The 12,518-nt window shown below is 43.3% G+C and overlaps 1 protein-coding gene across 2 annotated transcripts in view; it reads right to left on the reverse strand.

Moving 5' to 3' along the window:
- osbpl3b (oxysterol binding protein-like 3b) overlaps positions 1-12,518 on the reverse strand; it is a 116,768-nt gene that overhangs the window by 58,350 nt on the left and 45,900 nt on the right. For both annotated transcript variants that reach the window (XM_036936684.1, XM_036936683.1), the window contains exon 3: positions 2,432-2,650. In XM_036936684.1, the coding sequence (XP_036792579.1) occupies positions 2,432-2,527 (96 nt within the window). In that variant the 5' untranslated portion in view covers positions 2,528-2,650. The remainder of the gene's footprint in view (positions 1-2,431; positions 2,651-12,518) is intronic.

The raw sequence follows: 12,518 nt of genomic DNA on the forward strand, positions 1-12,518 counted from the left end.
ACCAGGGCCCATAGGTATCTGGTCCAATCTAGTACACTACTAGGAGATAGGATGCCATTTGGGACAAAGCCCAAGTATAAACTGACTAGCCAGTAAACAATAGTGTTTTATAAACAGACTGTTCCGTTTCCCACAGAGACCAGTCAGAATGTCAGGAGGGGGTGGTGACCTCTGTAAGAGAGAGAGAGAGATGAGGAAGAGAGAGCGAGAGAGAGAGAGAGATGAGAGAGCGAGAGAGAGAGAGAGAGAGAGATGAGAGAGAGAGCGAGAGCGAGAGATGAGAGCGAGAGAGAGAGAGAGAGATGAGAGAGAGATGAGAGAGCGAGAGAGAGAGAGAGAGAGAGAGAGAGAGAGAGAGAGAGAGAGAGAGATGAGAGAGCGAGAGAGAGAGAGAGATGAGAGAGAGTGAGAGCGAGAGATGAGAGAGCGAGAGAGAGAGATGAGAGAGCGAGAGAGAGATGAGAGAGAGAGAGAGAGACACACACACACACACCTTTCCTGTAGTAACTACCTCAGTAAATAGACTCTACCTTTCCTGTAATAACTAATCTAATCCGCTACACAATATTCACAGAGCTGATGGCTGGACGGACGGGTCGGGGTGGGAGGGAGGGAGGGACAGAGTAATGATCTTGATAATACGGCCAGATGATGAGATTATAATCATATATCCAGGTCAATGTGTTAACCTCACTGAGAGAGATACCACTCACACACATGTACAGTACATTGTGTAATATACCGATGGTCCCTAACTAGCTCCATAGGGATATCCAAAGTGAAACCACATTTACCACGAGCATTACAATCGGGTCGCGTGCAGCTGCACTCCGAATTGCTGAGTACTTGTGTGCTGCCAGCTGTGGGCATGTGGTCAGGACTGAAATAAACCCAACCTTCATTTACGTTGTGACATACTCAATTACAAAACTACATTTTGGACGAGACTGACTTTATGACAAAAATTATCCTATAGTAGTTCAATTCTGACAGCAGAATAAACGTTTCTGACAAATACTGATACCACATAAGTTGTTTTTTAGGGGAGGGAGGTCTCTTTAAGGGGGGGGGGCTCTTTAAGGGAGGGCGGGAGGTCTTTAAGGGAGGGAGGGAAGTCTTTAAGGGATGGAGGGAGGTCTTTAAGGGAGGGAGGTCTTTAAGGGAGGGAGGGCTCTTTAAGGGAGGGAGGTCTTTAAGGGAGGGAGGTCTTTAAGGGACCGAGGTCTTTAAAGGAGGGAGGTAGGGAGGGGTAGGGAGGTCTTTAAAGGGGGAGGGAGATCTTTAAGAGGGAGTTCTTTAAGGGGGGGAGAGAGGTCTTTGGGAGGGAGTTCTTTAAGGGAGGTAGGGCTCTTTAAGGGAGTGAGGGAGGTCTTTAGGGAGGGAGGGCTCTTTAAGGGCACCTAAAGGGAGGGAGGTCTTTAAGGGGGGGGGGGGCTCTATAAGGGAGAAGTCTTTAAGGGAGGGAGGGCTCTCTTCTTTAAGGGGGGGAGAGAGGTCTTTGGGAGGGAGTTCTTTAAGGGAGGTAGGGCTCTTTAAGGGAGTGAGGGAGGTCTTCAAGGGGGAGGGAGGTCTTTAAAGGAGGGAGGGCTCTTTAAGGGAGGGAGGGAGGTCTTTAGGGAGGGAGGGCTCTTTAAGGGCACCTAAAGGAAGGGAGGTCTTTAAGGGGGGGGGGGGCTCTATAAGGGAGGGAGGGAAGTCTTTAAGGGAGGGAGGGCTCTATAAGGGAGGGAGGGAAATCTTTAAGGGAGGGAGGGCTATATTAAGGGAGGGAGGGCTCTATAAGGGAGAGAGGGAAGTCTTTAAGGGAGGGAGGGCTATATTAAGGAAGGGAGGGCTCTATAAGGGAGAGGGAAGTCTTTAAGGGAGGGAGGGCTATGTAAGGGAGGGAGGGAAGTCTTTAATGGAGGGAGGTCTGTAGTACAGTAATTCAACAGCTAACTACACTGTAGTCTCTATTCACTCTGGATCCCTGAAGCGTTACAGATCACGTGACGGAGATGTAAAGGTCATTTCATATTGAGACGTGAATACAGTGTCCGCTAACACCAGAACATTTACATTTCAATCCCGCTGGAACGCTGAACTTCAGCGATACGGCTTGAATAGAGCCCTATGTGACTGGGCTCATCATCACAGACCACCTGACAACAACAACACATAGTTAGTGGGAATCCTGCAGCAGCCAACCATCCAATACTTATGACTGTACAGTCTTATGTATGACTGTTATCCTTTTAATGGTTTGCATTAACAATGTATTTTCAGCGTCTTTTTGTGGTCCTGAATATTTAAAACGGTGAACCGTCGCTGAGGGCAAGGCCCTCTGGAAACGATGGGTTTCATTTTCCAAACAGAGACATTCATTATGTTCTCTTCCTGACTGGAGATAGCTGTGACATTAATGAGTGTGTGTGTGTGTGGTCGGTGTTACCTGTCGGCTGTCGTGTTTGGAGGAGGAGCTGCTGTTGCTGTGTGAGGGGGAAGAGATCTTGTGAGACATGGCTGAACTCCTCTCCTCTGAGCCCATCTCCCTGCAGGCCGTCTCCCTGCCCCTGCAGCTCGTCTCCCTGGGGCTTGAGGATCCTCTCTCCTTGGGACTTGGGCTTCTCTGGGTCAGTGAGGCGCTGCAACCTTGTCCATCTGGAACATGGACAGAGAGGGGGAGAGAGAGAGAGAGAGAGAGAGAGAGAGAGAGAGAGAGAGAGAGAGAGAGAGAGAGAGAGAGAGAGAGAGAGAGAGAGAGAGAGAGAGAGAGAGAGAGAGAGAGAGAGAGAGAGAGAGAGAGAGAGAGAGAGAGAGAGAGAGAGAGAGAGAGAGAGAGAGAGAGAGAGAGAGAGAGAGAGAGAGAGAGAAGAGGGATTGGAGAGGGAGAGGCAGGGATGTTATTGATCTTTAAGAACATTTAATTGGCACCATTTAGCTAATAACTATTGTACATACATAGCAAATTCAAATGCAAAAAAGTTTTTAAAAAGGTCACTGTTGAAGAGAGAGTTCACATATCAGATGAAGGGAGAACTGAAGTCCTAAAAAGCTTTGAAGCTCCTTAGTCTCACTGGGAACCACAACCACTCTGAGCGAGAGAGATGTTGTTCTGACAGAGTGCTTCCTTTCAGCTGCTTCTGTGTCCCAAATGGAGCCCTATTCTCCAAATTGTTCACTACGTTTGACCAGAGGGTCAAAAGAGAATAGGGGCCCATTTTGGATAAAGCCTGTGATTCACTGTGCCGGTTGAGTCATGGTCCAACAGTATGGACTGTCAACATTCATCAACGTACATACAGTGTGATGAACAGACACTTGTGCCCCCTTAATTAAAGTAAAATAGAAATAAATATTAATGTGCAATAATTACAGCTTGATCATACAGGATAGTGGTGAATAAATATCACATCACTGTCTGGCAACTAAGGTGAAAAATAGACTACTGTCTTTGGTGTGTATCAGTAGATGAGCTTCACAGTGTGTGTGTGTGTGTGTGTGTGTGTGTGTGTGTGTGTGTGTGTGTGTGTGTGTGTGTGTGTGTGTGTGTGTGTGTGTGTGTGTTGTGAGAATGATAAACAACCTGGATGTTGTAAATTATACCGTCAGTTCACAAGGCAACATACAGCAGGCAATCAAGGCAACATGCTTTACTGATGCTAAAAGAACAGAGGTGCTACTGAATGTGTGGCCAATCAATCTCACTGGAGTTCCAATCAATCTCACTGGAGTTCCAATCAATCTCACTGGAGTTCCAATCAATCTCACTGGAGTTCCAATCAATCTCACTGGAGTTCTAATCAATCTCACTGGAGTTCCAATCAATCTCCCTGGAGTTCCAATCAATCTCCCTGGAGTTCCAATCAATCTCCCTGGAGTTCCAATCAATCTCACTGGAGTTCCAATCAATCTCCCTGGAATTCCAATCAATCTCACTGGAGTTCCAATCAATCTCAGTGGAATTCCAATCAATCTCCCTGGAGTTCCAATCAATCTCACTGGAGTTCCAATCAATCTCACTGGAGTTCCAATCAATCTCCCTGGAGTTCCAATCAATCTCACTGGAGTTCCAATCAATCTCCCTGGAATTCCAATCAATCTCACTGGAGTTCCAATCAATCTCAGTGGAATTCCAATCAATCTCCCTGGAGTTCCAATCAATCTCACTGGAGTTCCAATCAATCTCACTGGAGTTCCAATCAATCTCCCTGGAAATTCCAATCAATCTCACTGGAGTTACAAAGTAGTTTCTTTACAGCAATTCGACCATGAAGGCCTGATTTACTCAGTCTCCTGTGTGTCTGTTACTTGAACTCTGTGAAGCATTTATTTGGGCTGCAATTTGAGGTGCAGTTAACTCTAATGAACGTATCCTCTGCAGCAGAGGTAACTCTGGGTCTTCCTTTCATGTGGCGGTCCTCATGAGAGACAGTTTCATCATTGCACTTGATGGTTTTTGCGACTGCACTTGAAGAAACTTTCAAAGTTCTTGACATTTTCTTGACTGACCTTCATGTCTTAAAGTGATGATAGACTGATGGACTCTTCTGCTTATTTGAGTTGTCCTTGCCAAAATATGGACTTGGACTTTACCAAATAGGGCTATCTTCTGTATACCACCCCTACCTTGTCACAACACAACTGATTGGCTCAAACGCATTAAGGACAGAAATTCCAAAAATGAACTTTTAACAAGGCACACCTGTTAATTGAAATGCATTCCAGGTGACTACCTCATGAAACTGGTTGAGAGAATGCCAAGAGTGTGCAAAGCTGTCATCAAGGCAAAGGGTGACTAATTTGAAGAATCTCAAATCTAAAATATATTTGTTTTTGTTTAACACTTTTTTTGGTTACTACATGATTCCATATGTGTTATTTCAGTATAGATGTCTTCACTATTATTCTAAAATGTAGAAAATAGTCAAAATAAAGAAAAACCCTGGAATGAGTAGGTGTTCCAAACTTTTGACTGGTACGGTAGACATTTGAAGTCTGAAGTTTACATACACCTTAGCCAAATACATTTAAACTCAGTTTTTCACAATTCCAGATATTTAATAGTAGAGAGAATGATTATTTCAGCTTTTATTTCTTTCATCATATTCCCAGTGGGTCAGAAGTTTACATACTGTACACTCAATTAGTATTTGGTAGCATTGCCTTTAAATTGTTTAACTTGGGTCAAACATTTCATGTAGCCTTCCACAAGCTTCCTACAATAAGTTGGGTGAATTTTGGCCCATTCCTCCTGACAGAGCTGGTGTAACTGAGTCAGGTTTGTAGGCCTCCTTGCTCGCACACGCTTTTTCAGTTCTGCCCACAAATTTTCTATAGGATTGAGGTCAGGGCTTTGTGATGGCCACTCCAATACCTTGACTTTGTTGTCCTTAAGCCATTTTGCCACAACTTTGGAAGTATGCTTGGGGTAATTGTCCATTTGGAAGACCCATTTGCGACCAAGCTTTAACTTTCTGACTGATGTCTTGAGATGTTTCTTCAATATATCCACATAATTTCCCTCCTCATGACGCCGTCTATTTTGTGAAGTGCACCAGTCCCTCCTGCAGAAAAGCACCCCCACAACATGATGCTGCCACCCCAGTGCTTCACAGTTGGGATGGTGTTCTTCGGCTTGCAGACCTCCCCCTTTTTCTTCCAAACAAACATAAGTATGGTCATTATGGCCAAACAGTTCTATTTTTGTTTCATCAGACCAGAGGACATTTCCACAAAAAGTACAATCTTTGTCCCCATGTGCAGTTCCAAACCGTAGTCTGGCTTTTTAATGGTGGTTTTGGAGCAGTGGCTTCTTCCATGCAGATTATGTCGATATAGGACTCGTTTTACTGTGGATATAGATACTTTTGTACCTGTTTCCTACAGCATCTTCACAAGGTCCTTTGCTGTTGTTCTGGGATTGATTTGCACTTTTCGCACCAAAGTACGTTCATCTCTAGGAGACAGAACGCATCTCCTTCCTGAGCGGTATGACGGCTGCCTGGTCCCATGGTGTTTATACCTGCATACTATTGTTTGTACAGATGAATGTGGTAGCTTCAGGCATTTGGAAATTGCTCCCAAGGATGAACCAGACTTGTGAAGGTCTTACATTTTTTCCTGAGGTCTTGGCTGATTTCTTTTGATTTTTCCATCATGTCAAGCAAAGAGGCACTGAGTTTGAAGGTAGGCCTTGAAATACATTCACAGGTACACCTCCAATTGACTCAAATTATGTCAATTAGCCTATCAGAAGCTTCTAAAGCTATGACATAATTTTCTGGAATTTTCCAAGCTGTTTAAAGGCACAGTCAACCTAGTGTATGTAAACTTCTGACCCACTGGAATTGTCATACAGTGAATTATAAGTGAAATAATCTGTCTGTAAACAATTGTTGGAAAAATGACTTGTGTCTTGCACAAAGTAGATGTCCTAACTGACTTGCCAAAACGATAGTTTGTTTGAGTGTTTGAAAAACGAGTTTTAATGATTCCAACCTAAGTGTATGTAAACTTTGAAAAACGAGTTTTAATGATTCCAACCTAAGTGTATGTAAACTTTGAAAAACAAGTTTTAATGATTCCAACCTAAGTGTATGTAAACTTTGAAAAACAAGTTTTAATGATTCCAACCTAAGTGTATGTAAACTTTGAAAAACGAGTTTTAATGATTCCAACCTAAGTGTATGTAAACTTTGAAAAACGAGTTTTAATGATTCCAACCTAAGTGTATGTAAACTTTGAAAAACAAGTTTTAATGATTCCAACCTAAGTGTATGTAAACTTTGAAAAACAAGTTTTAATGATTCCAACCTAAGTGTATGTAAACTTTGAAAAACGAGTTTTAATGATTCCAACCTAAGTGTATGTAAACTTTGAAAAACGAGTTTTAATGATTCCAACCTAAGTGTATGTAAACTTTGAAAAACGAGTTTTAATGATTCCAACCTAAGTGTATGTAAACTTTGAAAAACAAGTTTTAATGATTCCAACCTAAGTGTATGTAAACTTTGAAAAACAAGTTTTAATGATTCCAACCTAAGTGTATGTAAACTTTGAAAAACGAGTTTTAATGATTCCAACCTAAGTGTATGTAAACTTTGAAAAACGAGTTTTAATGATTCCAACCTAAGTGTATGTAAACTTTGAAAAACTTCCGACTTCAAATGTACGTATATATTATTATTTTGTCTTAGTATGCTGTCTGTAGGTCTGCCTGTCTGTAGGTCTGCCTGTCTGTAGGTCTGCCTGTCTGTAGGTCTGCCTGTCTGTAGGTCTGCCTGTCTGTAGGTCTGCCTGTCTGTAGGTCTGTCTGTCTGTCTGGGATGGGATAGTATGAAGAATGGTTCATTTCCACTGGATCACATGCCATGTTAACCACTAAACCCCCTGGAGTCAGCCAGTCAGGATCTCTATACAGCCGGGGGCCAAGGTCTGCATCCCAAATGGCACCCTATTCCCTATATAGATTAGTGCACTACTTTTGAACTGAGCCCTATGGGATCCTAGTCAAGAGTGGTGCACTATGTAGGGAATAGGGTACAATTTGGAACACAAACCACGTGTGTCTCACCAAGTAACAGCGTGTGTGTGTGACAGGTGTGTGACTAGGTGAGTGTGATGTTACCATAGAGATATATACCGTATACTGTATTATATGTAATATAGGCTATATAAAAGGTTATAATTCTGTGGTATACAGCATCTCCCACCAGCCCCAGCCTCATACCAGCCCAGCCCAGTCCAGTCTAGCCCAGTTCAGCACAGTTCAGCCCTGCTCAGCCCATACTAGTCCAGCCAGTCCAGTTCAATCCAGTCTAGTCAAGTCGAGCCTAGTCTCCCATCAGTCATGCAGTCTGTAGGGCTGCTACTCTGCTACACACCAAGGTTAATCACATTACCCAGCTTCCTCCTCCACTGCATCATGTCTAGTAGGCTACAGTCTCTGGGGTTTCACAGAGAGTGGGCCTGACGGTCACCTGACACCCCCTGCCTGTCCCTGTCCTGTAGTCAAACCCAGGATCCATCTCCACTCTCCCATCACACACACACACACACACACACACACACACACACACACACACACACACAAAATCTTTTTAAACCCTCTATGCTCATTTGAGACCCCTCTTTCAAAGTCACTGAGAACTCTTCTTCTAGCCATAGTTGCCAAAATAATGGGCAACTGGGCATTTTTATACATGACCCTAAGCATGATGGGATGTGAATTGCTTAATTAACTCAGCAACCACACCTGGTGTCTATATACATGTATCTCTCATTTACTCAAGTGTTTATTTTGGCAGTTACCTGTACACCTTATTGCTCTAATACAAATTTGTATCCCATAGTGGAAACCTACAGGAGGGTATCTCTCCAGGAACAGGGTTGGAGTGAAAACCTACAGGAGGGTAACTCTCCAGGAACAGCTTTATAGAGTCCTGCGCTAGAACCTGACGGAAGAGACTACTGAGGCAATGAATATCTTATCTTAAGATAATATCTTATTAAAATGAAAGGTAACCTAGTTACAAGAGGTCATATATTTTATGAGACAATCAGTGTTTCTGACCCAAACTCAACCCCTTATCAAATAAAATGACTATGTCTGAAGTGCCTATTAAAGTCAAATGAATAGGTGGAAGGCTTCAGGTCTCAAACCCTGTTATTGAATAGCTGTGTCATAGGGATTTCCAGCCATACGCACACACACACACACACACACACACACACACACACACACACACACACACACACACACACACACACACACACACACACACACACACACACACACACACACACACACACACACACACACACATATACACACACACACACACACACACACACACACCCCCGCCCACCCACACACACATACGTTCCTTTGAAAGCATCTCTGTCATCATAGAGTTCCTACTTGCGTCCATAAATAACCACACAATGCCTGGCCAAACAGCGCGTGGGGAAGGTGACTAACGTATGGAGAATATTCCAGTAAACCCAGGGAGTACTGTCACACCGTCTCTGTGACCAAGTGAGATCACACATTCAAGAGCACATGCACAGACACACAACCTAGTTCACCCAGGTTGTTTATCATCCTCACAACGACACACTGTCACACACACAACCACACACACACAAAACCACACACACACACACACACACACACACACACACACACACACACACACACACACACACACACACACACACACACACACACACACACACACACACACACACACACACACACACACACACACACACACACACACACACACACAGCCCAGCCCCCATGGTGCCACAGATGGATCATGTACAGCTCTTCCCTGATCAATAGAAAAACCTCCATCTGAAATAGGAGATTAAGGAAGAATAGGAGGAGGATATTATTGTAGAGGAGTAAGGAGGAATAGGAGGAGGATATTATTGTAGAGGAGGAAGGAGGAATAGGAGGAGGATATTAATGTAGAGGAGGAAGGAGGAATAGGAGGAGGATATTAATGTAGAGGAGTAAGGAGGAATAGGTGGAGGATATTAATGTAGAGGAGGAAGGAGGAATAGGAGGAGGATATTAATGTAGAGGAGTAAGGAGGAATAGGAGGAGGATATTAATGTAGAGGACGAAGGAGGAATAGGAGGAGGATATTAATGTAGAGGAGGAAGGAGGAATAGGAGGAGGATATTAATGTAGAGGACGAAGGAGGAATAGGAGGAGGATATTAATGTAGAGGAGTAAGGAGGAATAGGAGGAGGATATTAATGTAGAGGAGAAAGGAGGAATAGGAGGAGGATATTAATGTAGAGGAGGAAGGAGGAATGGGAAGAGGATATTAATGTAGAGGACGAAGGAGGAATAGGAGGAGGATATTATTGTAAAGGAGGAAGGAGGAATAGGAGGAGGATATTAATGTAGAGGAGGAAGGAGGAGTAGGAGGAGGATATTAATGTAGAGGAGGAAGGAGGAATAGGAGGAGGATATTAATGTAGAGGAGGAAGGAGGAATAGGAGGAGGATATTAATGTAGAGGAGGAAGGAGGAGTAGGAGGAGGATATTAATGTAGAGGAGGAAGGAGGAATAGGAGGAGGATATTAATGTAGAGGAGGAAGGAGGAATAGGAGGAGGATATTATTGTAGAGGAGTAAGGAGGAATAGAAGGAGGATATTAATGTAGAGGGGGAAGGAGGAATAGAAGGAGGATATTAATGTAGAGGAGGAAGGAGGAATAGGAGGAGGATATTAATGTAGAGGAGGAAGGAGGAATAGGAGGAGGATATTATTGTAGAGGAGGAAGGAGGAATAGGAGGAGGATATTAATGTAGAGGAGGAAGGAGGAATAGGTGGAGGATATTACTGTAGAGGACAAAGGAGGAATAGGAGGAGGATATTAATGTAGAGGAGGAATAGGAGGAATAGGAGGAGGATATTAATGTAGAGGAGGAATAGGTGGAGGATATTAATGTAGAGGAGGAAGGAGGAGTAGGAGGAGGATATTAATGTAGAGGAGGAAGGAGGAATAGGAGGAGGATATTAATGTAGAGGAGGAAGGAGGAATAGGAGGAGGATATTATTGTAGAGGAGTAAGGAGGAATAGAAGGAGGATATTAATGTAGAGGGGGAAGGAGGAATAGAAGGAGGATATTAATGTAGAGGAGGAAGGAGGAATAGGAGGAGGATATTAATGTAGAGGAGGAAGGAGGAATAGGAGGAGGATATTATTGTAGAGGAGGAAGGAGGAATAGGAGGAGGATATTAATGTAGAGGAGGAAGGAGGAATAGGTGGAGGATATTAATGTAGAGGACAAAGGAGGAATAGGAGGAGGATATTAATGTAGAGGAGGAATAGGAGGAATAGGAGGAGGATATTAATGTAGAGGACAAAGGAGGAATAGGAGGAGGATATTCATGTAGAGGAGTAAGGAGGAATAGGAGGAGGATATTAATGTAGAGGAGGAATAGGAGGAGGATATTAATGTAGAGGAAGAAGGAGGCATAGGTGGAGGATATTATTGTAGAGGAGGAAGGAGGAATAGGAGGAGGATATTAATGTAGAGGAGTAAGGAGGAATAGGAGGAGGATATTAATGTAGAGGAGGAAGGAGGCATAGGTGGAGGATATTAATGTAGAGGAGGAAGGAGGAATAGGAGGAGGATATTAATGTAGAGGAGTAAGGAGGAATAGGAGGAGGATATTAATGTAGAGGAGGAAGGAGGCATAGGTGGAGGATATTAATGTAGAGGAGGAATAGGAGGAATAGGAGGAGGATATTAATGTAGAGGAGGAATAGGAGGAGGATATTAATGTAGAGGAGGAAGGATGCATAGGTGGAGGATATTAATGTAGAGGAGGAAGGAGGAATAGGAGGAGGATAATAATGTAGAGGAGGAAGGAGGAATAAAAGGAGGATATTATTGTAGAGGAGGAATAGGAGAATATTAATGTAGAGGAGGAAGGAGGCATAGGAGGAGGATATTATTGTAGAGGAGGAATAGGAGAATATTAATGTAGAGGAGGAAGGAGGCATAGGAGGAGGATATTATTGTAGAGGAGGAATAGGAGGAATAGGAGGAGGATATTAATGTAGAGGAGGAATAGGTGGAGGATATTAATGTAGAGGAGGAAGGAGGAATAGGTGGAGGATATTAATGTAGAGGACGAAGGAGGAATAGGAGGAGGATATTAATGTAGAGGAGGAAGGAGGAATAGGTGGAGGATATTAATGTAGAGGAGGAAGGAGGAATAGGAGGAGGATATTAATGTAGAGGAGTAAGGAGGAATAGGAGGAGGATATTAATGTAGAGGAGGAAGGAGGAATAGGTGGAGGATATTAATGTAGAGGAGGAAGGAGGAATAGGAGGAGGATATTAATGTAGAGGACGAAGGAGGAATAGGAGGAGGATATTATTGTAGAGGAGTAAGGAGGAATAGAAGGAGGATATTAATGTAGAGGAGTAAGGAGGAATAGGAGGAGGATATTAATGTAGAGGAGGAAGGAGGAATAGGTGGAGGATATTAATGTAGAGGACGAAGGAGGAATAGGAGGAGGATATTAATGTAGAGGAGGAAGGAGGAATAGGTGGAGGATATTAATGTAGAGGAGGAAGGAGGAATAGGAGGAGGATATTAATGTAGAGGAGTAAGGAGGAATAGGAGGAGGATATTAATGTAGAGGAGGAAGGAGGAATAGGTGGAGGATATTAATGTAGAGGAGGAAGGAGGAATAGGAGGAGGATATTAATGTAGAGGACGAAGGAGGAATAGGAGGAGGATATTATTGTAGAGGAGTAAGGAGGAATAGGAGGAGAATATTAATGTAGAGGAGTAAGGAGGAATAGGAGGAGGATATTAATGTAGAGGAGGAATAGGTGGAGGATATTAATGTAGAGGAGGAAGGAGGAATAGGTGGAGGATATTAATGTAGAGGAGGAAGGAGGAATAGGAGGAGGATATTAATGTAGAGGACGAAGGAGGAATAGGAGGAGGATATTATTGTAGAGGAGTAAGGAGGAATAGGAGGAGGATATTAATG

This window comes from Oncorhynchus mykiss, chromosome 2 (genome assembly GCF_013265735.2).
Source record: "Oncorhynchus mykiss isolate Arlee chromosome 2, USDA_OmykA_1.1, whole genome shotgun sequence".
Classification (NCBI taxonomy): Eukaryota; Metazoa; Chordata; class Actinopteri; order Salmoniformes; family Salmonidae; genus Oncorhynchus; species Oncorhynchus mykiss.